The sequence below is a fragment of the Oreochromis niloticus genome, linkage group LG16 (genome assembly GCF_001858045.2).
Source record: "Oreochromis niloticus isolate F11D_XX linkage group LG16, O_niloticus_UMD_NMBU, whole genome shotgun sequence".
Taxonomy (NCBI): Eukaryota; Metazoa; Chordata; class Actinopteri; order Cichliformes; family Cichlidae; genus Oreochromis; species Oreochromis niloticus.
Genome location: NC_031987.2, coordinates 2,139,813 through 2,166,235, shown reverse-complemented (window position 1 = coordinate 2,166,235; position 26,423 = coordinate 2,139,813). Strand labels below are relative to the sequence as shown.

General features: G+C 42.8%; 2 protein-coding genes across 8 annotated transcripts in view; one reads left to right on the top strand and one right to left on the bottom strand.

Moving 5' to 3' along the window:
- Positions 1 to 9,209, bottom strand: part of myo1b (myosin IB) — a 52,160-nt gene extending 42,951 nt beyond the window's left edge. Inside the window, exons 1-2 of one of the 6 annotated variants that reach the window (XM_019352805.2) lie at positions 8,801 to 9,209; positions 1,505 to 1,651 (exon numbers count right to left, since the gene is read on the bottom strand). In XM_019352805.2, the coding sequence (XP_019208350.1) occupies positions 1,505 to 1,630 (126 nt within the window). In that variant the 5' untranslated portion in view covers positions 1,631 to 1,651; positions 8,801 to 9,209. Of the gene's footprint in view, positions 1 to 1,504; positions 1,652 to 8,800 lie in introns of those variants that run through there. The other 5 variants (XM_005450400.4, XM_019352807.2, XM_019352808.2 and 2 more) reach the window with 5 other exon arrangements.
- A 626-nt stretch (positions 9,210 to 9,835) lies between these two features.
- On the top strand, positions 9,836 to 18,072 carry LOC100710305 (basic leucine zipper and W2 domain-containing protein 1-A). 2 transcript variants are annotated; one of them, XM_003443327.5, is made up of 12 exons: positions 9,836 to 10,058; positions 10,742 to 10,814; positions 13,080 to 13,256; positions 13,478 to 13,572; positions 13,657 to 13,722; positions 13,875 to 14,010; positions 15,531 to 15,640; positions 15,888 to 16,058; positions 16,355 to 16,501; positions 16,803 to 16,941; positions 17,223 to 17,345; positions 17,479 to 18,072. In XM_003443327.5, the coding sequence occupies exons 2-12, from the start codon at positions 10,751 to 10,753 to the stop codon at positions 17,508 to 17,510; spliced, it is 1,260 nt and encodes a 419-aa protein (XP_003443375.1). In that variant the 5' UTR covers positions 9,836 to 10,058; positions 10,742 to 10,750; the 3' UTR covers positions 17,511 to 18,072. The 2 variants fall into 2 exon arrangements, with proteins under 2 accessions (XP_003443375.1, XP_025759753.1); XM_025903968.1 differs by lacking the exon at positions 9,836 to 10,058 and adding an exon at positions 11,314 to 11,385 and having other exon boundaries at positions 10,764 to 10,814.
- The last annotated feature ends 8,351 nt before the right edge of the window (positions 18,073 to 26,423 follow it).

Genomic DNA, 26,423 nt, shown 5'->3' with positions numbered 1-26,423 from the left:
TGGGCCATTTGTAAGGAATGATGCCACATGAGGGAAAATACATTTGCAAGCAAGGACTGCACACCGCAGATTTATTGGGTAAGTATAGGTTTTAGTGCTTCTCATGGTCATTGCTCTTGAGGTGCAGCTTTAGCAGATTTAGGGCTATGTGATTTACCTTTCCATAAACAGTCTATTTTTATATGCAATCCAGGCTAATATTGCATATATAAAGTGGGTTTAACTGCAACAGCCACATCATTTAGGTAAGCACCACACAGGGAAAAAAAACCCTGAGTTTATGGTTTCAAAATGTCACCACAAAGGCATTCATCTTCAGATCTATTCAGAAAAATTACAGTAACTTTTTGAATCTAATTATTTTGCAGATCAGAAGATTAGTGGACAAAGCATTTAAAGGTTGGGGTGGCGGCGATATCTACTGAACTTTCAACAGTTTCCAAATTTCATTTTTAACTGAATATTATTTTTTCTGACTCGGTACTGTAGTTCAACCACTGTTTGTTAATAACTACCGATGTAACTACTTTTTCACATTAAGTAACTTAATGACGATCACTGACAGCCGGTCATTACTTTCTTCATTCATCTCAGGTTTGAGTTTCTCTTCACAGCTCTTTAATTTCACAGGCAGCTAACTGCACTCGTGGTGTCACAGCTCGACTCAGTCTTACACACCGGTAAATAAAACCCATTTAGATCAAAAAGGGCACAACATCTAATCAAAGTCATTGAATCAGCTTGTCTACAGTAAACTAAAAGACGTCTCAGTGTTAATGGATGAATAACAGAGGGAAGAACACAAAGACAGAAACAGCACCTGCTGGTTGATCCTCAGCTTATCAGCGTGAGGCAGTACCTTGTATTTACCCAGGACGTCCTCACAGCTCTTCTGTTTTGTTTTTAAGTTAAACTCCAAGCAGGGAAAGAATGTGAAGAAAACAAACAAACAAACAAACAAACCAAAACAGGGACCTTCCAACTTCTTCACGACTGAAAGAGCTGAATAAAAAAAAATTGAGAATAACCAGACATATTCTTTACACTGAACATGGCCGCTACAAAGCAGAAGGATCGATGCCACAACATAAAGCCCAGAACCAATTGTCTGATACGGGGAATACACTTCAACAATCCCCTTCTTCTACACATAAGTAGTCAGCTAGACTGCCGGGCCTTCCTTCCTCCTAAACTCTGGATTTCATGCCTCATTTGAGGGCACCGACTACATTCCTGCGTGATTTGATTTATTGATTGGTTTCTTACTGCGGTCTCTGTTTCTGTACTACTTGTATAGCCAACACTGAAATAAGTGAAGGATGGGAGGAACAATAGAGTTACGAAAAGTATCTGTGCATTTCCTAAGAGAAGCCCTCTGTAGTGTTCAGAGCGAGAGAGTGAAACACTACAGTGTTGTTGCTCTGCTACAGAGCCCGTCTTTTTCTCCATGTTATCTGAAGTCAGTGTTATTAAGCCCTGTTAATGTAGAAAGCAGCAGACTTACATAGATTTCACTGTGGTCAAAGCGCTTCTTCAGGTTGTCAAGGAAGGAGTCTTCAGAGAGGGGCTCTAGGAGGACCATGTCACCGACCCCAATCATATTGTCTAGAAGTGACGTCTTCACCTCCATCTTGGCTGTAGTCGTCCCCCCCTGCATGGATATAAGAAGGAAACATACATTAGAGACTCATTTAGAAAAGGTGTAAGCCTGTGGAGTAATCCTAGTGGGCCTTTATATTGTAAAGTGTGCACGAAGCACAGAACTGCATGTTTTATAAGAAAAAGCACTGAAAGGTACAAAAAATGCATCAGCCTTGTGGCTCCTATTACATCCTTATTTTGTCTTTGTGTGCATCATGTATGAGGCTTCCAGCAAACTCTTCAGAGGCGTCCTCTTATTAGAAAACAAACAGTCCTAAACTTAGCCAATGTAAATAAACTCAGTGCAGGGGTACACATGTGTGGAAGGCAAGAGTTTGCCTCCAGAGGCGGAGCGGGGCCTTTTGATTGGCTAATAGGTCTCTCCTTCTCCCCTGTGGCATGCGAGAATGTCCCATAGAAACTTACATAACTAAGCAACTTTGGCCCGGACTTGTGGGTGTCTGCTCAGCTGGAGTCTCCTTCTGTTTCGGGGTTTCGTACGAGTCTCATGAAAAGCATAAACTCCACTGGAGAATTGTGCTTTTTTCCTGTGCTGCTTTGCTTGTTGCGATATAATATTCAGGGCTGGAAAAGAATCCCGGCTGTGACAAAGACAGTGCTGCAGCTGGCAGTTTTCAGTCCAGTCTCCTTTGGGAGAGTAATCCCAACGCCATAGGGGTGGAGATAAAAGAGGGGCCTAGGATGCATTCAGGGCTTTGCTGCACCAAACACCTAATGTCTGCTGTTGTGACAGACAGCCCACACAAGACCAATAGATGAGGCCATGCAGTCGTCTATTGTTCGCTGGTAGCACAGACGTCTCTTTCTGAATAGTCAGAATGGATGCTGCTCTGAAGCAAATGAAAATATGACAGGAGTAGAATGCACTGTGATGTTTTAGACAGCATTGGGAATGAATGAAGTGTTGTGGGTGGCAATCAGAAGCAGCCCGAAAACGAGGCGACGTCTGACACTCAAAACATGGAAACAATATCGTTGTGCCTCACGGACACAGACGCATCTTCAACCGTGGATCCGAGGGCTAATACGTGACTGGAAACTGTTGGACGTGCGGAAAAGGAAGGGGCAGATATTTCACCAAAAAAGAAGGAAAAAAAGATTTTTCAGCTGTCAAACCGACTTTTAGCTGCAGCGTAAGAACAGCACGACTTTCTGGAAAAAAACTGGAGACTTCTATTTCACTTTTTCCCTGGCTTGTGTTCCCCCGCAGGGCACACTATTATTGGCCCATAAAGAAGTTGCCCAGTTCTTAGCAGCAGGCAGGAGTCAGTTTCCAGCAGCACTCGCTCTCACACTCAGCATGGAGACAACTTTTAAAGACTGAAAAGAAAAAAAATGATGATGGATGAAAAATTATTCAGGAAACCAACCAAGACATTTGAAATGTCTCTAATGATGTCATCAACCCCATCTCGGTTTAGAAGGCTCCAGTATGGGGAGAAATATGTGATTACTTAAGTATATATATTTCAGAAGTAGGTTACTTCCTCTTGGCCTGATGGCCTGGTGCCAAAGCAGCCTCAGTGATGGCTCAAGTCGACCAGCTGCTCGGGTGGTTCGCAGCGCACTTTAAAAATATAATTACTTGCTTTTGAAACAGTTGCTAAATTCTTTGGAGGCATGAAAAACAGCAGTCAGTTGTTCTGTGATCTCAGCCCATATGCTGCTTATATGTAGGACTTTATAATGCAGCCGCTCTGCTGCAGCACTCAGTGCTTTTTAAATCAATAAATATCATTTTGGATCATTTCCACATTTCAGAGAGGAGCAGGCCTTCCTAAAGCCTGCACGTGTAAATAAACCAAAGTTTACAAAACACCTAATAGCTCCTTTCTAATTACTGAACACCCAGAGCATCGGGGGATTTTGCACTAGCCTGCAACAATCAATATTAGTCAAACCAATTACACCAAACCAGTTAAATACTCATCTACTGCAAACTGATTGCCCAGTCAGTCATGGCAGTGAGTGCAAAGCCACGCCACACTGAAAGTCTGCTATTAAACAAGAGTGTTTAAAGCAGGGAGCTTATTCGTTCTGAGCAAAAGCAGATGCTGACGCCTCAAGTTGACCTGGGAGATAATGCTGCCTGAGCGCCAAAAAGGTGGCATCTGTCTGCATCTTGGACATCCTCGTCCCCTCTGCTGATAACCCACTACCCCACATTTAGAAGTAGCTTCCAGGCAGCCAGTGACAAAAATCCCATTAATGGGAATTACTGCCTGCTGCTAAATGTTGTACTAGATCCAAAAGAGGGAGAATGAGAGAAAACCTGACAGCTTTGATTAAACTCTCGGGATTATCCTTACTGCTGTGTGGGAGAGAAATGGGGGATATAACTTATAACATCTATACTGATAAACATGACAAACACTGACTTTTGTTGTTTATCACAGATATCGGCAAAAAAAAAAAAGATTTTTTAAAACTCTGGTCGATATAAACAACACACTGATTTAATCAGCCTAAACCTGAATGACCTCGTATTAACCTCTGGCAATTTCCTCGGAGTAACCGGATTAGTAGTGCCCCGCTTTGTCACTCTCTCTCTCTCTCTGGTGCTTTTTGAATTTTGCATGTTTAGGAGGTAAGCATCAACTGCCCCGGTATGGTTTAGCTGTCATTAATCTCAAATCTAGATCAGCGATGCAGCAGGGCTGTATGTTGCACAGTCACCTTTACTGAGCGCGCTCACACTGGCACAGCGCCTGTGTGATTACACATCATTTAAATTTGGCGTATTAAACCAAAAACATCAAAAAATGAAAGGGTCCCACGGTTGGAGCTCAGTGAGGACGTTACTGCAGATGTAACACGAGGATCAAAGCCCAATAACCACTTTTTACTCAAACTTCTCGGGACGGCTATGTTTCATGACTCAGCATCAGCTGTCGGTGACGTGCTGCAGACTCAAAGCCGTCCAGCAGCACTGCCTTAACCCCTGCTTGTTAACACACCATGAAGCTCGATGTGCAGAGCAGAGAGCACACCCACGACTCCAGGCCCGCCTCTGACAAGCAGCACAACTCACAGAATCAATTTCTAAATCAGAATTTGAATCTACAAGTCCATCAGATTAAAGTGCTGTACTAAGAACGAGCAAAGTTTCTGTACAGAAAAATAAAACACACGAGAGAGATTTTATCATCTGAAATCTGATAGTAATGGATGTGCTGGACCTGGGATTTCAATGTATGTCGCAGCAATAATATGAGATATGCTCTACTTTGTGCCTCTGACATTGACCTAGATTTCTCAGCCAGATCACACTATGGGGGAAACACGAATACAAAAAATCACCATTAAACGTGCATTTAATATTTACAGGCCCTACGCTCTGATGTTTTTTCTGCCCTTCAGCGAGAAAAACGAGTCCAAACAAAGGTCAACAGCCGTGCAGGCACTCACAGGCAAGCAAAACACAAATAGTGACAATACTGGAGACACAGTGGAGCCAGTGAACTCGCTGCTGAGAAACCTGTAACGGTTTTGAAAATGTCAGTACTTTCAGGACAGTCGACCAATTAGGCTCTGAATTTGTAACACATTGTGTCCTCTGATATAATCGCAGACACGGGTCTCGTGACGCTGCCTTTGGAGCAATTGTTTGGGAATAGAGTGGCATTGAACAGATGATAATAAACATCCATTATGCAGCATAATACTCTGTAAAATTTCCCGCAGATCAGTCTAGCTTTGTCACGGGACAGAAAAGTCACAACATCGCACGCTGCTGGCACTGATGGAGATTAAAGCCCTCCCTAATGGAGCAGCAGCGTGGCGTGGGGCAGTGCCAGAGAGCAGGGCAGGACAATACAGCGAGGACAGAGGTTTACAGGAGCTCAACACAAGCAGCTGCCTGGAAAGTGAACTGGAATTCCTGGGTCCCCAACACTCCAGGTGCAGATCTGTGTGAGGAAAGCTCGGCACAAGGACGGTCCATAGCCACGGTGACAGCACAGACGCTGAAACTGAATCTTACACTAGATGATGGCCATAAACAGGAGAAAGATCTCACATAAACGTGACCCCATTAGCTCCGAACGCACAATCCAGGTCCATCAAACATGAACCTGCAGCACACACACAAATGCTGTTCTTTATTTACAATACAGCCCAAAGTGCATGCAGACGTGAGGACGTTTAGTCAGGCAAAAAGCCGGCCTGTATCTGGAAATCAAGATGGCAAAGTATTACACAAGCATATTTACTCCACAAATCCTGAGAACTGGAGGAGTCAGCTTCTTCTTATGAGTAATGGGGCTTTACATGTTCATGACACAAGCAGCCAAAGTTCTGGTAATACCATGAAAGACTTCCTGAAGTTGGGTTTTGCGTTAATTTGCTGTGATCTCAGCCTCACTGAAATGTTCTTTCTGTTGTCCGTGCATCGTGTTGTACTTAAAGTTATTTAAATAAGTCTCTGCAGCTTGCACTGCTTCCAAACTTCCCAACGAACCATCTGCAAGCTTGGAAGCTCAGCTCTTTTATTAATGAGACAATACGCTCACACAGCTTAAAAAGAAGTATCGGCAACATTCGCCGTGAGGTCGGGAGTGTCTGGAAATCATTATTCATTTTTATTCCAACAGAGAAGCTAAAATAAAAGTAAATGGTGCAGATAATAAGCTCCGATATAGGACTTTATTCAGTAGTTTCTGCTCCTTCAAAAGGTCAGCGCTGCCAGAGCTCGGTGTGACGCTCACACAGTGCACTGACCAGGTGAACCGGACCAGCCTTTACAGACAATTTCAAATTTCATCACAAGAAAAATGGCAGTTACAACCGAACTAAACAACACAGAGCACTGGAATCCTAACTTTATCCACTCTGTGCTGTGTTTAGTTGTGCTTAGTGCCAACGTGACTGTGCAAGGACAATAAAAAGTTAGCTTATCTTATGATGGAGCAGATTTAAAGAAAAACTCTTAAAGATTTTCTACTTTTTGCATTTATTGTGATCAACTGCTATTGCTTTATCATCAGGGTTAAACTTCAGCATGAGCACTCAATCAGTATTGAAATAAGCACTTAGTGGCATTAAATAAAAGCACACAGGAGAACAGTGACACTTTCATATACCGTCCTACAGGCTGCTCCGAGTTAGCTGCTTTAGTGTTGTCTGCTTCGCCTTTATAATAAGAGAATGGGGAAAGCAGCTGCAGCGGACTTGATGAAGCAGTGAGAGAAATAAAAACGTATGGCATTATTACTCTGGCTCCTCTGGGAAACTGAGGAAGTGAAGTTTAAGCCGCGAAGTCAAATGGGTGGAAAGTTTTCAGAGTTGCACGGCACTGAGAAAAGTTCTTTGTTAGGACAGTAAATTCAAGATGAAGTGTGAAAGAAAAAAAACTCCCCACCTAAAGCAAAACTGGGAGAAAAATCACAATGGGCTTCCAATTTGTCACCATGCTGATGAGGCCGTGAACTGGATGTGGAACTTTTAATGCTTCAAACTTTTAGATCCCCCCCCCCCCCCCCCGCACGAGAGGCTGCTGAAGGCAGCGGAGCATGCAGGCCTCCGTCTATCACAGCTGATGCATGGTTAACACAAGCACACGCCACACTACACCGGGTTACACAGGCAGGGAAGTGTAAACACCATTCATTACCATGGCACTGGCTGGGGGACTTTGAACTGCCATCCATTCTGCATTAGGCCACAGCATCCCGCCCCACAGTGTTCATAAAGAGGCTTTTGGCACATGTTAAAAAACTGTGGCAACTTGATGCAAGCTGCCCAACAAGCTCACGCTGAGCAGAGCTACTCCAATGGCCGACACGCAGCTCTCTTCCAGCTGAGCTAAACGGTTGTTACTTTTCTTTCCAGGAGTCTTTCTTACAGCACTAAAGGCTTACCACACACTACCTCTCACAGTCTGCTTACATCACTGTTTGTTTGATCAGTGCGGGTAATAAAGTTCCCATCTGGTTTCCCAACTGAGAATCTGGCCAAAAGAGGTGGGACATATTTGTGGCAACCCACAAAGGGAAAGATACCAACTTTTTTTTTCTTCTTCTTCTTTTTAAAGGTCTTATCTGATCCTCTTGGGACACCAAGTTCACCAGTGGAATTAGGAGTTGGGGGGAAAAAAAGAAAAGACTGGAATTAAAAACAACTTTGCATCAAAGGCAGTGAAGCAACAGTTGCTCATTGTTTGGACTTGACTGTTCCATTAACACTCATTTCCAGCTTCTGTGGCACTGAACACTATATTTACAGATGTGCTAAGGGAAGCAGTACCCCAAGCAGCTTTCCCCCCCCGACAGCAACTGGTTTTTGCTTCCTATGAGGTATTTCACTTCTACGAGTTCCAGGCTGGTTCCCAACCCACAGCAGACTCCGGCACAAAACAAACACTTTGTCCAGGAGGAACTTTGGGATGTTCCTCAGAGACGACTTTTATCCATGCTGAGCAGAAATGTATTCCACTCAGCAACATTATGATCTCTTAAAACCGGGGGCGCACTGAGGGCTAAGCCCACCTTCACCCACTTTATCCAGGATTTAATCTCACATTGATCCGTCCCTGTATACCTTTAATCCAGGTATTTCCACAGATCATAGTGCGGGGCAATGCAAGGATAATTTAATGGAAAAAACTTTAAATGATTCCAGTGTTTCATCGTCCCCTGCATGAGTAATTAAATCTGCCATTTCACACACAGAGCTGAGCGTTTGGTGACAGCAGCACCTGAAAACGCTCGTTTGGAGCTCGCTGTCCTCTGGTTCAGGGTCTGCAGTGGGTTTCTGGCTCCGCTCAGCCACAAAGACGGTTCTTGCCCGCAGATGTAGGCAATTAGCAACAACGGTTTTCAGGAATACTGCTGAATGAGCCGCGGTTTGCAGCAAGAAAGAGACGTTAAACTAGATCCTCCCTGCGCTTTCTCTTCCAAGTCTCTCATAAAAAAGTAAGCAAAACATACACAGAGAGAAACAGACACAAAAAATAAGAACTTATATATATATTTATCCCCCAACCCCCCTCCTGTACGAAGAGGGGAGGAATGAATGAGTTGGGAAGCAGGCGATCTAAAGAAATGAAAAGTTAACTTTTGAAGAGTTTCCGAAAATGTAACAGCGATAAACCAGAGCCAACGGAGAAGAAAAGAAGCTTTACACTTCCAGAACAACTTACCGCTTTATCTCTGTGGAAGTTGCTCCCTCTTGTCCTAAATCCACTCTACGGACAAGAAAAAAAAGATATGATCCCGGGATGATTCTCCAAGTCTGGAGAGGCTCCTGAAGCCCTTCCCTGCTGTTTTTAGGTTAACTGGTGTCTGCCTGTGCTGGATGAGGCTGGAAGAGGCTCTCATCCGAATCTCAGCACTTTGAATGGAGCTCTGATGGACTTCAGAGCGCAGAAACTGCCGGGCGTAGGGAGTGGCTGGAGAGGCGGCTCTGGGCTAGTCAGCTCGTCCAGTCAGTCCCCTAATCACCTCCAGCGCTGGGAGGTGGTGCCTTTAGGTGTCGTCGGAAACAATGCCACTTCATCTTTTGTCCCCACACGTAATAGTTTAACAAAACATCCAAGTCAGAAAGCAAACAGCGAGCTGCTTCCTCCTCATATTTACTAACTAAACATTCAGGGAACATGAGCTGTTTTAACTGCTCCATGGCTCCTGTGCGGAAAAAAGAGGCGGTTAGCTGCAGCGACTTTGAGCGTTGGGAGGATTAAAAAAAGTAAACTGGACTTTGATTCTTTAAAAGGGAATTTTCATTATGCGGTATTATGATTTCTTAACTTATTCTTCCATAAATAACTGAAAAAAGGCGAACTGGTTAGGTTATAGTTGGCCAAACTTGTTTGAAAAAGTTCCCACACGACTTTGGGAATATAACCAAGATTTACGAGGAGAGTGTGAAGCAACATTAAAGTTTTCCTTCATCGCTATATATAGACAGACACTCCATCCACCCCGACAGCACAATACCCCCCTCCTGTGTCTTAATACTACATAGCAACGACGATTTGACAAGCTTTTAATGAAACTTTGGGCCAAATATAATGGTTAAAGTCGCTCTGTGTGCACAGGAAACTCAGATTTGTGATTTTTTTTGAGGGGGGGGGTTGTCTCTTGTACTGATTTACAGATTCGGACTTTACGGTATTTGGGGTTTAAACCAGATTTTCTTTTTAAATATCACTCACTCCTGCGTTGCATCCAGAGAGGACATGCAGTATCATTGCATTCAGCAGTGAAACGGCTGTTATTTATTTGGTTTTAACCGCTTAAATTTCGCTCTTCAGTCAAGTGTGGCGACCCAAATAGACTGCGTTAGTGCGCACGCGCGGTTACGTCTACAGTTTCCTCTTCCCTAGAACTGGTTGTACTGGAGTCCAGTTATACTAGTTTCTTTGTCACGGACTGTTTTTGTTCTTAAAGAGGATTTCGGTGAGTTTCTGACTATTTTTTTCTCTTTGTGGAGCCGAGTGCTGCTCGCAGTAGTTCAGTTTACTGCGACACTGCGGAAGGAAATTCCAGGAAAATGGATTATAGTTAGCAGCAAGCTAGCACTGCCCCAGTGTTATTGTGTTATCTGAAGTCAGATATCCAGAGTTGGCTCGCTCGGCTTTGATAAATATAGACAGTCACAGCTCGCCTTTTTTGGGTGATATTTATAATATCTACAGAGTAAAGTGCTGTATTTATAGATTCGTATCATGACAATGAACGAATGTAGACAAATGTCCTCGTATGGTGCTGTGCATGCACTGCTGCTCGTACATTTAGCACGCATGGTGACGTGGACGATGCTAATAACGGTGGTTACCGCTAACATGTATGGTAAATAGCATTGTTGTTTATACCTGTGTGTGTGTGTGTGTGTGTGTGTGTGTGTGTGTGTACACATCCCCAGGGGTGAAGGCTCATACCAGCCTCTGCCCATCCCTCCCAAACAAATAATGGGGGTGGCTAACATCTGGCGTGTTTCACGTTGCACTCCCACATGCACACAACATTGTATGATTCATACAGATTTGATTATGCATGGGTGGAACTGTGCGGACGGATCCAAGTGGAGTTCTTTCCATTGTTGTTTCCTCACCCTGAGCTCATTTGTGTTTGTCTTGCAGAGTGTTTTTATGAGTAATCAAAGGCAGCAGAAGCCTACGCTAACAGGCCAGCGTTTCAAAACTCGGAAAAGAGGTGAGAAACCGCCAAGCATCAGTTTGTTTTGGTCACATTAAACACAGGTGGTTTCATCAGGATATACAGATCACGCCCGCCTGTCCTCCCTGTAGCTTTTCATGCTACCAGCAATGGAAAAGCACAGATTGTGAAATTTTGGATTGACGCCAATCCTGATGCCATAATTAAAACAAAAAATCCTGCAGATAGCCCGTGCCAATTTTCAGTTCTGATTCAATTCAATTCTATTTTATTTATATAGCACCAAATCTCAACCACTCAGTCTTTGACTTACAAATATTGTCAAAGACCCTACAATAATGCAGGCCGGCAGTACCAAAATTTGCCTTTGTTTTCAATCTGTTACATTCTCTGCCAACCTTTTGTAACTGGAAACAAATACTTAATATGAAAAAAAATATATGTAGTATTTGAAAGTCTTTCTGCTCTTCGTCATGCCAAAAATCTGAACTGAGTCCCCCCTTCTTTCTTTTTCCTTTTTTAAATGAAATCTAAGCTCAGCTTCACTAGCCACACCCACATTGCCAGATCTGCTGAACCAAGAAATCGCTTAAATAGAAGCTGTCTGGTAAGTGAAGCAGGCTTAAATAAAAGAGCAGCACATCATGCCACGAGCTAAAGAAACAGCTGAAAAACAAAGTCGCTGACATCTATCAGGCTGGAAAAGGTTACAGAGACATTTGTAAGGCTCTGGGACTCGAGTGAATCACAGTGAGAGCCATCAGCGACATGTGAAGAAAACCTGGAACCGTGGTGAACCTTCACAGGAGCGACCGGCCTACCAAAATGACTCCAAGAGCACATAAGCGATTCATCCAGGAGGTCACAGACAAACCCAGAACAACATCTAAAAAAAAACTGCAGGCCTCACTTGGCTCAGTTACATCTGATGTAAAACTGAAGCTGTTTTTATGGCTGAGCAGACGTGGTGCGTTCGCTCTCTGCTCTAATCTGAGGACTGCCCAGATGCCTGCAGAGAGCTCTCTTGTGAGACTGAGGTAGTTTACAAAGTACGTGGTAAAACCAGTCTGTGAGCCACTCTTGCTTGTGCTGTTGTTGATCCATCAGGCAGCTGCAGATAAGAGCGAAGTTCTAACAAACAAAGAGCTGAAGTAAAACAGAGCGTTAAAAACAATGAAAAGGTCACTGCAGCCACCATCTGTGCTTTTCATGCTTTATTTTTTGGCCTTTGAAGTTTTTTCACGGCCCTCCTGTTTTGGGTGAACTCTGGTTTTACTCCTTGCTCTGTTCCATCCCACTTACGTCACTTAGTTGCTTACGTCATCCAGTCCTCCAGGATCTTGGATGACTGCACAGGTCCACATCTGGGGTGGGTGAAAACCCCTCTCCCATTCTGTCCTCTCAGAATCATGTACACGGGTGGAGACATTTGCGGGACCATAAAACCGGCCTAACACAGCATTTCATAAAAAACAACGTCATACCAACAGGCAGGCATGGTGGTGGAAGTGTGATGGCATGGGGCTGGTTTGGTACTTCAGGACCTGGTCAACTGATGGAACCACGAGTTCTGCTCTCTACCAGAAAATCCTGAACAATTATATTCAGCCACTACTTCATGGCCTCAAGCACAGTCATGTTATACACCAGGACAATGATTGAAAACGCACCAACAAGTCCAAATGGCTCGAAAAAAGTTGTTTTTTTACAGCCTCCAGCTAGAGAGAGAAATTTTTATTTATTTTTTTTAAATGTCTGTCTGTTATTTATTGACTCCAAATGTGTTGTGGATAAGTGGATTTAAGTTAGACATACTTTTTAAAGTAAGTTATCTCAATAGTGGGAGTTAAATTATGGAACAGTCTAACAGAAGAAATAAAAGAACGTAACAACATATACCAGTTTAAAATGAAATATAAAAAACAAATTTAAGAATGAAGAAAATGGGGTTAACCCAGGACGGTAATTGGGATGTTTTGGTTTGTTTGTTTCAGTATTTGTGAATCTGCTAATTTACATATTCTGTCTTTTATTATATGAAAGTAACTATATTGTGATGATTTTTGTTTTGTTTTGCTTTTGTTTCATTGTTGTTGTTTTTTTTTGTTTAAGACTAAAAGAAAACTAAATGAATGAGATGTAAAGTTTGTGGGCGTAGGGCCAAATAAGTGTATACTTCTGCCTTTCAAACAAAATAATGGAATGATATCACGAAATGATGGTGAATGTACACGTTTGAAATAAAAATGAACTGAACTAATTTGTATGTTTTTTTTTTTTTTTTTTTTTCTTTTTGCACAGATGAAAAGGAGAGGTTTGACCCTTCCCAGTTTCAGGAAAGCATTGTACAGGGTCTGAACCAAACTGGCACTGATTTGGAAGCTGTCGCAAAGTTCCTTGATGCCTCTGGTGCAAAGCTTGACTACCGACGCTATGCCGAGACTTTGTTCGACATCCTGGTGGCTGGGGGAATGCTGGGTGAGTCGCAGGATTGGTTTTTCTTTTACCTTTGCAAAAACATTTTTAAACTTTGCATTATACCATGGTAAATTTGTCCCCCAGTCGAGCGCTCTCTGGGTCTTCAGGTTAATAATGTCGTGCATAAGTGTCCCCCCTGTTTGTGTATTGATGTCGATACAGTGGTCAGCAGAGGTGAAACATGTGGAGCGCCTAAGACAAGAATATGTGTTTATTTTCAGCCCCCGGGGGTACGCTGTCAGATGACATGACCTGTACAGAGTTCTGTCTCTTCAAAGCACAAGAGGACATGGAGACCATGCAGGCATATGCACAGGTGAATACCACTTTGTTCTTGCTCAGTTCACGTTTGAATATCCATACGTTTTTATGGACAATAAAGCAATTTTTCCCCCTTTAGGTCTTTAACAAGCTCATTAGGCGTTACAAATATTTGGAGAAGGGATTTGAAGAGGAGATCAAAAAGGTTTGTTTCTCTCCATAGCCAGGTCAGGTAGGTAGCTTGACCTGCCTGACCAGATCGTGGCTGAAATCTTGAGCAGTTTGTTTCAGTTTAAAATATAAAGAGTACAGCTTTGCCTCTGCTGTGGTTCAGCCTGCATGTTTGCTGTTTTACAGCTGCTGCTGTTTCTCAAGGGCTTCACAGAGTCTGAGCGCAACAAGCTGGCCATGCTAACAGGGATTCTGCTGGCCAACGGGAACATCTCTGCATCCATTCTCAGCAGCCTCTTCAATGAGAATTTGGTCAAAGAAGGTACTCGGCTTTAATACTCGGTCTGCGTGCAGAATTATGTTCACGGTTTCTCTCCCCAATCCACCATTTATCAGACATTGTAAGAACCTATACACACACAGCGCACTGTTTGCTTTATCTGGACAGCCTGAATGCTTTGCAGTTATTAATCTAGAAGTAGCAGAGGGACGGGCAGTCATGCAAACGAGTGTTGACAGTATGTAGGCTTTCATTTTACTCAGACTATGGAAAAGCCTTTGATGCCTGCAGACGTGTCTGTTTTCAGCTGCTGGGATTAATCAGGGAAATAAAATGCTGCAGAAATCTCACCTTTTGCTCATTCAGCAGGGCTGAAACAACAATCAATGAGTAGAACCAAATTATTAAACTTTCAATATTAAACATTGTCACGGCAATGTTATCCTCCCATTTGAAGCAGTTGTGGAAGTTGGTCTTTCTCTCGTCATTTACTTGCCATCAGTCACATTTGAATCCATTTTCTTTTTTTTCCTGAAAGAAAGTCAGTGATGGGAAGTCGTATCCTTTATGGTTCCAAAGACGAGTGTTTAAAATAACTGAACACACAAAAGTAAACATTTGGGGAACCTCCATTAAAGCAGCTGGTGTCAAACATCTGCTTCAGGACTGTCTGCTCCACTCTTTGTTTACAAATATAGTTAAATTATAAAATGTATTCTAAAAAAGCTGTTTACCCCTGAGTAACCAAAGTTAATGTAATTGGTCACACAGTGGACTTAAAGTAGAAAACAAGCAGGCTACACACACAGATACCTAAATTCTGCCACAGAGTTTGCATATTTGTGCATGCTGATAGCAGCTGCGTGGCCAGGCTACTCTCAGAGAACCTGAGGTATTACAGTACTGCACGAGTCTGTGGGTAAAATGTGACTTCTACTCTAAAATGCTTTGAGTGGTCAGTGATACTAGAAAGATGCGCCTGCATTACGTTACTACATTTTACACGTGCATGACAGGAAGTGAATGCGTAATATTTTGCATTCACAGCCCCCCCTCAAGAAAAGGGAATTAAAAAAAAAAAAAAAAAAAAAAAGCTTCAGAGTAATGGATTAATGGTAATTTTTGTGCAAATAAGTGCTCTTGTTACATGCTAGTATTATTAATGTGTAATGCAGTAAAAGGTGCAGATGGTACTGTGAAGTTTTGCTTTGAGTGGGCGTTGTCAGCCGGTTGGCTCTGTTGTACCAGAAGAAGAGATTACCCACAAACGCGACAGCTAATGAATATGATCGGTAAATCCATCAGCATCCACTGCTGCACTCTTTGAAAAGACCCGACAGATGATGAAATTTTACCTTTTGATCATAATACATTTTTATTTATCTTGTAGATGCAGATGTTTATCTGATTTACCCGTTGGTCCAAACTTGAATGTTTTTCTTGTTTGTGGCATTTTTCCAGTTAAGAGCCTCGGTGTTGTTTACCGGCGGATTACTTTGACTTTCTTTATCCTGGCAGGTCTGTCGGTAACAGCTGACTCACATTTTTGTGCATTTGTTCAGGTGTTTCGCCTTGCTTTGCTGTAAAACTCTTCAAATCCTGGCTTTCTGAAAAGGACATCAACTCGGTTGCTGCCAGTCTCCGAAAGGTTGGCATGGACAACAGGCTTATGGTGAGAACGACATCTTCGCTACAACATCTCTACGAGGCTTAGGCGAAGCGGCGTTTCCCCGTGCCGCTCAGCGGCCTGTCTGCGTATTCTAAATATGACTGCTTAATTTCGGCTCTGCATAAATTGAATAGTTTCAAACTATTGTGGCAGTCACAGCAGCTACTGTACCAAAGGCCTCCTAATTGCTGATGAAGGCTTGTTTGGATGAATGGGGTCTGCTTCAATGTTTGATTATGTAAATTTGCAGGAACTTTTCCCAGCCAACAAGCGGAGTTGCGAGCACTTCTCAAAGTACTTCACAGACGCCGGGCTCAAGGAGATTTCCGACTTTGCCAGGAACCAGCAGTCCATAGGTGCTCGCAAAGAGCTGCAGAAAGAGCTTGAGGATCTGATGTCACGTGGAGAGCCCCTCAAAGACGTAAGTGCACTTGGTTTTCCATCTTCTTTTACACAGACTCGCTCCTCGCAGCACACCGCTGTGTAGTAGCACTTAAGATTGCTTTCTGCTTGACCTGTCCACCCTTTTGTCTTGAGGAATGGTGAGGAAACGGATGCAGTGGATCAATGGCAAATTCCCGAAATCCACTCAGCCTGAACATATTATCTGGCCCCGCGAACCTCTGTACCCTGCCAGGGTGCTCGTAGGTAATGTCGGCCGTGGTTTGTCTGCATTGTCAGTAACGTTTGTTCCGTCTCTTGGCTTGGATCTTATAGATCATTGCTTACGTCCGAGAGGAAATCAAGAAGAACAACATCTCTGAGCAGACGATGATCGGACTAATTTGGTCCAGCGTGATGAGCTCGGTGGAGTGGAACAAGAAGGAGGAGCTCGTGACGGAACAAGCCATCAAACACTTAAAGGTGACACCTGCGTCACTCTGCTCTTCATTTTCTTCTTCTCTCCCACGGCAGTTATGACGCGATCCGAGAGATCTAAAGAAACGTACGGGTGTCACTCTTAAATTGTGCCTCAGAGATGTTACAAAATCCACGCCGCTGTAGGCTTTGAACTCGGCAGAGAAGATAATTGATTTAGTAAGGCAAAGTGGAAGTAATGGAAGAAATCCGAAGCATCTCCCCCTCCCACTCTGTGTGTGAAACTTTCACAGTTTGTAAAGTGGTAAAACTCTTACTCCAGCTTTTCCCCGGTTTCCATCCTCAGCAATACAGCCCGCTGTTGAAGGCTTTTACCTCCCAGGGCTTCTCTGAGCTCACGCTGCTGCTGAAGATCCAGGAGTACTGTTATGACAACATCCACTTCATGAAGGCCTTTCAGAAGATTGTCGTACTGCTCTACAAAGGTGAGTTAATTATGCCCGTAAGGCTCCTGTTCCCACCTTCACATTTTGGGGGAGAAAGAAGTTTACTTTGCGGCAGGAAGCGACGCAGGCTTGTGTGACTGATGCCAGATGGCCAGAGATTATAGCCAAAACTTTGCCTTGATTGATGTCATCAACCTGCCTGGTGACATTTGTTTTCCCAGCACCTGCGGACGCATCTGTGCTGTTGGCTTTGAGTTGAAATGATTTCTTTTTCTGTTTTATGTTCTTGTTTTTATCTTTGTGTGGTTTTTTTCTCCCAGCCGATGTCTTGAGCGAGGAGGCAATTCTGAAGTGGTACAATGAAGCCCACCTAGCTAAAGGAAAAAGCGTTTTCCTTGAGCAGATGAAAAAGTTTGTCGAATGGCTCAAGAACGCAGAGGAAGGTAAGCGCCTCGCTCTCTGCCACAGATGGGAGATGCCCAAAAACGCGCCTCGTGTTTATGTGGCGATAAAATGTTAGTAACTATATGCACGTCGAGTTCATGCCTCTGGTGATGAATGTTTCCTTTTCTTCAGAGTCCGAGTCGGAGGAGGAGGATGCAGACTGAAGACCTCTGCCTATAAAACCATTGAAATTTGTATTTTTAATCAGATGCAGTACAAGGATTTGTAACAGACGCCTGTTCTCTAGTTCTTTTCTTTTTCTATTCTCTACCTCTTCATATCTAGTTCGACTGTAATGTAAGGGCTTTAATGGGGTTGTTTTTTTTGATGCTTGTATCCTTCTTCAAACTCCTTCAGGAGCCAATCAGAGTGCCACATTTAGCTGATAGACTGAAACCTCTGTCATGTGACAAAGCAGAGCGTTTTGGTTTTTTAAACATGATACCCTTTAAAATTCGACCATGTGAAGGCGTGTTTCAGTCTTTGTGTTTGATCGCTCTTATTTGATCCTCTGAAGTGAAAACTGTTGATTTGCGTCTCAGATATGTGACAACTTTGAATTTGTTGCCAGTTTTTAAGATTCTTTATCCATTATTGTTAATGGAGCCGTGTCATTATAAACAGCAATTGGACTTTGATTTTTCCATGCATCATGTGTAACAACCACGCTAGCTTTGTAGGGTTTTTCCCCTTTATCGCACATTTTCAAATAAATGGTTTTCATTACTGCCGTATCCGTTCATGTGGAGTTAAAGGAGCAATTAGAAGATGTGTATGTACACAGATAAACGTGGAAAAGTAGAAACTGAGCTGTTGTGTTTGAGATCGCACTACATTTTTACTGTTTGATCTCGGCTGGCCTTATCTAATCATGCAATCAAGAACGGCTGCCGGCCATGCGTGACCCGAGCTGCAAACAAAGATCTCACTTCACTCCTGTCCCACTTTAAATGGTAATTATGGTTCAGTCAAGCATGTAAGAATGAAAGTGAGATGGTGATTCAAGATGTTATGACAATGGAGGTCCACATTCATCATAAGAGTCATCTCACAAAGTTTAGAAAGCAGACCGCTTATTGTAATGTTAGCACAAGACGAGGAGAGGTCAGGATGTGTTTGATCTTTATTTATTTTAGCTCTATAAATGTGGATTTGTTGGAAGCAGAGCGATCGTGTCATCACATCACAAACGAGCACTCTGGCTCTCCCAGCTGAGTTACAATAAAAGCTGCATAGGGTGAACTAGTAATGTTAGCTGTTTTATTCAAATGCGTGTAGTAGAGAGAATTACAGTACATACTGTAAGTACAGCAGAGCAGCATGTGTACAATCACCCGATAATCAGTTTCCCTCTGTGCCAACAGATGGCAGTAAATCCTTAAGAGACATTATCTCCCCCTGTTTAAGCCTTCCAGAGTTTTAGAGTGAAGCTCAAATAGAAAAGCCATTTTGAAGAAACCAGACTAGAAAGTGTTAGACACAGGCACACGTACAAAGTATTTTCTCTGCCTGTGTGTCCCGGGAGGATTTGTTTGCCTTTTGGTTTTATTTAGTCACTCTAAAGAACATGAGACGGTTTGGGAGAGTGACATGCTGCGGGGGGAGAGACACGACTGCTTTTCAGATTTGCACATCTGCACGTGTGCAGCACTGAATGGCAATGATGCCTCCCAACTCCACCTCTAACTGTGCAGTACTGTCTTGGTGGGACTGTTATCTGCGCACTACCAGTGCTGCCTGTCTTCACTCACTCATTTATATATATAGTAATCATGTTATTTATTCACACCTCACACTGGGCTCCTCCCCGCATGTCGTTGAGTATGTGCACTGCTGCACATTGAGGAATGCTGCAGTATAATGAGCTGTGCACACCGTGCCCTGACACATCTGTTTGTTTTGCTTATCTGCCATTTTCAGCAATTACATATGCTGCTGGATATACAGTAGGTACTCACATTTTTCACAGGTGTGTCTCACAGCATGTCAGGGTGCAAAGACTGGTGCTAAACGTACTGGCTGCGACAGACTGAAATCCTTGCTCTCGGTGACAGCGAGGCTAGACGTGTTTGCATTCCCTTGATGACTTTGTACATGAAGCATTTACACACAGAAAAAAATCTGCTGCCACATAAAAAAATAAGAGAGAGAAAAATAGAGCGGCCTCAGTTGGACTTCCTGCTTGAACTGAACGGAGCAACAATGTGCCAGGGGAGTTCTGGAGAGCAATTATTCCGGATTTCACACTGTGGCTTTGGTCGGTAAACATGACTCGGACCGCAGTGCAGAACTCATCTGAATGCTTTCAGAAACAGGGAGACAGAATAACTGTTGTTTTGAATGAGAAGAGACAGACTTGAGATAATTACTCAGTTTTCATCACAAACTACATCTCGCTCTCCTGAAGAGGCAGTGCTGTGTCACATGACTCTGTTTGTGTTTGGTTGCTTTTTGAGTTTTATGCAAGTCACCCAGGTAAAATATGGAAACCAGGATCAACATGTTGACTGTTTGTCCTCGCATCAGCTTTCTGCCGTACGCCTTAAAGCTCCCCGGCCTTGCTGCCTACTTTTAGTCATAGACGAGCGAGCACCTCTGTGTCGGGAAACCAAGAGAGCCGAAGAGTTTTTGGGTTACAGGATGCCACGTGCTTTTGTCATCGTGGCGCTGTTGGTCCTGTCTCAGGGAGGCAACACTGCTTTGTCTCACTGAGGCACACATAGCTGCCTTTTTAATGTCTGGGCCTGACACTTTTATTCTCAAGGTTCTTCATCATGTATAATGATCCCATTGTAGCAGCAGCTAATTACAGAAGACAGCTACGTCGGTTTGAACCTTTCAGGCCACCGTTGCTGCTTAACTGAGAACGCTGCACAGTCTTTGAGTTTGGTTTTAACGACTCCAATTAAACAAGACAAACTAGCTTTAAGAAAGCAAACGAGAACGTGCCCACTGACACATTTCTTTATTTAAACATGTTGATTTTAGTTGATCAGCAGCGTTTAAATGTAAAATTGATTTTACAGTTTGAGTTGGAATCGGTCCATTTTTGTTCTTTATGTCACAGAGGATGAACATAAGTCATTCACAGCTGATGTGCTGTGCGTAAAGGAAGCGAGGAGGTGTGCCATCATAAACTATAAAGACTTTTTATTAACGCTCCGCCTGACTCTAGCTCTCGTTTTCCATTCGCATTTCACTTTTCTCTATTAAAAACCAAAGTAATATCAGAGCAATGAAATGTAGTTTCCTGATGGCAAAAGGGAAAAAGCAGTGATACAGCTACAGCTTAGACACTGAGCATTTGGACAGTTTCATAGAATCACAGATTTTTTCTTTGCTTTGCATATTTGATTCTTCTGATATGAGATAAATCTGCATCCTTTATTCATTAAGTCATCTGCCTTTGGAGATTTTTCTGTGCTCACCTTCTTTCAGTACCTTTATATTCGTTGCCGTTTCCCTTTTTCACAGATTTATTATGATTTTCACTTACACACTCACCTCTTCACTCCACGGCATAAAATCCACCTCAGACTCAATGGCAACATTCAATCCTCACTCATGATCTCTGAGTGGGAGGTCTTTTGTGCACAAACAATGAACACTCAGACAGCTCACAATCAACCAAGAAGCATTTAGTATAAAGGGTATGCAGTTAAAAAAAAGGCTTAGGTGATCCTTTTCTAAAATCAAAAATGAGACGGCTAAACGCGGCGTGCGATCTGGACGGAGCTACTTCGCCGAGAGAAAGGAGTCATAATGGAAACGGTGAAACGTGCCAGTGGTGCACACAGGGTTGAGTGATGTAGTGTTCACCACAGCCTCAAATGAGAACATCTTCATTCCCCTAAAGCCCCTCACACAGCTTGTGGGGAAAACATGGAGTGTGCGTAATGGCCTGGCTGTGAGAGTCCGGGGATTTAGCAGCTAGACTTAAGTCAACTCTGAGGCTCATCACAAACATCATTACTTTCTCCTGGCTTGTCCTTTTCCCTCTTCGCTGGCCCCGGTCTGATAGCTGTGTACAAACGACTAGAAGCAAAGGGAGGGATGGCCTGGTTTGATAAAGAACGATCGACTCGAGGATTGCCATTTACTGGGTAAGTGCTGGTCTGTGGCTCTGTATCCACAGAATAAAGCTTTTGTGGCACCTTGTAGACCAGATGTGATTAACCATCCCAGCTGATGTGGCTCACACTGCTTATTCAGGCATTTGCACCAAATAGTCCTACATCTAACCATTGTCATGGTTTATCAGGACACTTCTGCAGCTGCAGTAACTGAATTTGGTTGGAGTTTTGCACAAACTTAAGAGGGAAAGGGCCGGCGCTTTGACGGCATTCCCGTGGGAACACCAAAGCTACATCACAACACTTTGGCTCTGACAAACCACACAGATAACTTGCAAATGGAATGAAAGTTTGCGTCTCCAGAATGTTTTTAACGAGTCTCCCTGGAGTGTCGCGTAATGACTGTGACTCCAGAAAGCAGAGAGAGTGCATGTGTTCGGTCTGCATGCAGCTTTTTGCTTTCTTTTGCCCGTTTATGCACCAGTAGCTCAAGGGACTCAGACTGTCTGCAGAAAGGCATAAAAAACTACAAAACTGTTTGTGAGGAACAGCAGAGCTGGGAGGATGTTAATGTTAAATCACTTTTAAAAAGTTACATAGCAAATATAAATTGATAAACCCACACAAACATAAAGAATCTTGACATTTTCTAACAGATGAGATATAAAAACAGATTTTAATCTAGAGCATTTTTAAGGGTCTGTGTCTCTTGTCCTTGAGGTGTGAAGTAAGTTTATGTTTTGAGGCACATTTTGCATATTTTCCTTACTTTATACTTTCACTATAGTTTATGTCCTTAAACAATTTGAAACAGAAAAACTGCAAAAGTAACAAAGTCAATGACTTTCAATTATGTGTCTTGTGAAAAGAAGAAGACTGTACAGAGTTATGAAAGGCAGAGCGCTGGAAACAAAGAAATACTTCAACTAAATGATTAAACTGTCAAAATTCGTACCCTAATATTGGATAACTTACAACACAGAGAGATAGCTGATTATCTGTGATGACTAAATCAACAGAAAATCTTTTTCCAGCTCTTCTTAACTAAAATAGTTTTCTTAAAATGGCTAAACACTGTGCTGTAATGAATTCTGCCTCCAAATCGTGTCGTCAGTGAAGAAAATCAAAGAAGACCAAAGTTGAGCTAAACACAGACTGTCCAAAATATTAAACATGATCCTTAAATAGATATCTGCATATCAAAATGTAAATATATCTTTAAGCTTGGGACTGAATAGTGTTCTGGTTTCAGTCTGCTTCTGCACCGCTGCGTTCCTCATTGTTTGAAGTGATTCCAAATAAAATAACTCAGCTCTCATTTTACAGTTTTTCCTGTGGAAAGAAAAGTGGATGCAGAAGAAAAACTAAGTTTAGTAAAAGTGGCTACATTGGCTCTGTCTTCATGCATGATCAGTCATCCAGGATTCGGTTAGCTAACGTATCCTAACATAAACTTGGTGTTTTGGTGCTTTTAGGGTGCCCGTCCTGTGCTTCCCAGCTAACAGATCGATTACTACAAGCTACAGATGCTATCATTAGCTAGCTAACGTGCCCAGATAGCAGCCAAAAAGTACTCAGTCAACTCTCCAAATCACTGAATTCAGGTGTGTAAAATCAAGCACCTACTGCAGACTGCTTCTACAAACATTTCTGAAAGAACGACACGAGGAGTTCGGTGAATGTCAGCGTGGTACTGTGATAGGATGACACCTGTGCAAGTCCAGTCCTGAAATTTCCTCACTACTAAATATTCCACAGTCAGCTGTTAGAGGTATTCTACCAACGTGGAAGCGATGGGCAGTGACAGCACCTGAGCCGTGATGTGGTGGCCGGTAAAATCACAGAGCAGGGTCATAGAGTGCAGAGGCGGTCGCTACAGACCTCCAAACTTCACGTGGGTTTCAGATTAGCTGAAGAACATTCATGTAATGGCTGAGCAGCTCAGTCTAAGCCTTTCCTCACCCAGGACAATGCAAAGCTTTGGATGCAGTGGTGTACAGCACGCTGCCAGCGGACTCCAGAGAAGTGGACGAGTCTGTGTTTGGCAACGGTTCAGCACTGTGGTTTTCTCCGTGTGGATATCGGCTCTCACTGTGGTTCACTGGAGTCCCAAAGCCTTACAAATGTCTCTGTAACCTTTTCCAGACTGATCGATGTCACCGACTTTGTTCTTCAGCTGTTTCTTCAGCTCGTGACATGATGTGCTGCTTTCTGAGATCTTTCAGCCTGCTTCATTTTGTCAGACAGCTTCTATTTAAGTCATTTCTTTATTCAGCTCAGCGTCATTTATTCTAAAAAGTCCAGTTAATCACAGTTAGTGCGCGTTTTAACAAGAAGGGGCAATTACCTTTCCACACAGGGCCAGGCAAGCTTGTTTTTCCCCTTAATAAATGAAATCTTCATTTATAAACTTCATTTTAAATTCCCCCGGTTATCTTTGCCAAATATTAAAATTGGACAGAGCCAGGAAGCAGGTAATTTTTTTTCACAGCACTTTACATCAGTCAGTACGGACTCATTTTGTATTTACTCAGGTTAACTTTCTCAAATACTAAAAGTTATTTGATCAGCTGAAACATGTCAGAGTGACAAAAAGAACAATAAGAAATCAGTAAGGCAGGACGGACTTTTTATTTCTTTTTATTTAATTAGTCTATTTTTAACAATATTTTAAAAGCATGTATATGTTGTTCTCAGAGGGCCTCTGAGGTGCTGGTAGGTGGATTTAGTTTACTTTGGACAGCAGAGCTTTTATTACCTCCAGACCATAAACAGCATAAATAGCAGGCACATCCAAATGAAACACAGTGATGCTAAACTGTTTAGCAGTATTTCAGTGTCTTGGAGAAATCACTGAAGGTTGGAAGATGGAAGGAAGTGAATCGGTTATCTGCCTTGCTCTTTCAAGCTGTGGTGACAATCAGAAACAACAGGAAGCTGAGCAGCAGAGAGAGAGAGGCGATTATACTGAAACTGGAAGAACATCTTGTTCCTATGAAGAAAAGATTATTCTGCAGAAATTCTCAGCCTCCATTTCTACTCAGTATAAAAAAAAACAGATTTGGTTCCATAATTTTGTTTGTATTCATTGATAATAATTAAATAAAGCATACTCTGATAGTACTGTTATAGTAATTTCAGTAGTAACCCTGTTTAAATAAAGGCATTGGACGAAAACACTTGTCCAAGCCACAGCAGCAAAACTGCTTGGAGGCAGAACGCTGTACAAAATGGATTTATGAACCAAGTCACAAACATCCTGTACACTAAATATTTTTTTTTATCCCTCTGCTAAAAACAAGGCATTACCACTTGCCTCTGTTATGCTGCACAGAACATTTTGTCTGTCACTGATGAGATAAATGAGGGGATAGCCTCAAACAAACCACAACCTGCAGTTCCTCTAATGGACACTTGAGGTTGACTTCAGAGGTGAGTAACTTTGTTCTAACATACCTTTGAGTCCTAGCCAGGCTTAAAGTCTGTGGTGTGACGGCTGTGTCAACAGGACGAGGAAAAGCAAATCACTGTCTGGTTGGCTTCACCTTACCTTTGCTAACATAAGTGACTGAAGTGGACATTTGGCTTTGGTACATGTCCAAGACGTTTGGGTTTGGTGAGTAAAGTTCTAGCACTTTATTTGTTTCAGTTTTATACTTTGTAGTCTGTGATGACAACTGAGTAATTGAACGGAGGTTGCTAACCAAGCTTACTGAGCTTATAACTTGTCCACTACCCACAGCTTGAGCCTGAATGCAGACCAAAGGTCCACCAAGTCCTAACATTACCCAGCACCTGTGTCCTGACTCACATAACCCCTAACATACAGGATACAAATATGTGTGGTGAGGTGAGCTCAACTGTATTGTCTCAACCTCCTGCACAGGTTTGGGCTCCTTTCCCATTAAAGAGGTGGCACTCCATGTCCAAAGCCAGAAATTGGACACCAAGGTCTCCACCTTCAAGTGCTGTCCAACCCATTAGGCACCATTTATGGTTCCTTATGCAGGTGCTGTCCCCACAGGAGGAAAGACCCACGTCCTTGTTCAAGCTGAACCTGGTTGAACCTCATGGGTTAAGGCTCGGCCATTAGGTGGTCTCAAATGAGCCTCTCCCCCAGTGTGGGCCACCAGTTTGCCTTGGGAGAATCTACCAGGGACAAAATTCCCCAGACAACAAAGGTCCACCACAATAAAGTGGCAGTTGATGTAGAGTGTGTGTGTGTGTGTGTGTGTGTGTGTGTGTGTGTGTGTGTGTGTGTGTGTCAATCTACAATATTGTATTTTAGCAAATTAGCACCATGCACACTATTTAAGGCCAATAGTTTTATTTTATGAATACAAATATGAACATGTCCAAGTTTTGATTTCACAATAGTGTCTTGACTGCACCAGTCTGGTAATTCAGTCACTCAGTCAGTCCATGAATTAGCCTCTCCAGTTAGTCAGGGCTTCTGGTGTAGCCAGCAGGCCAGGACTTCCATCTGCCAGTCACCGATTACAAATTCAGATGCACTTTAAAAAAAAGTCTGATGAAAAGTGTCATAATTGTCAGGCAGTAGCTGACAGACGCGTTTCAGCTTTTTGGCTCTCTTTTACTCTTTGTTGGTCTGTTTGACTGAATGTTTGGCTACATTTAATCTGCTCAAATGTGATTGGTCAATAGCACTTGGGACTACAAACAGAAAGCAGAGGGTATAAAAATATTACCCCTTGCCTACAAACGATCCATATTCATGTGTTGAGTCTGTCTATAGAGATTGTGTTTGCATATGCTGTGCCGCTGTTTGATGTCTGCAAGCTCGTGTGAGGCGTTTGCGCCATAATTCAATTAAAAATAATGGTACTGTAGCACGTTTGCACAGGCTGTTTCCCACAGTATACTCTGCACACCACTGGGCAAACAGGTCAGAACTGTTCCAATTAAGCATGTTTGTTATGTCTGATTAGACATGCTTTGATGATAATTAATCAGGAGGAATACAGCAGTGAAATGAGAACAATG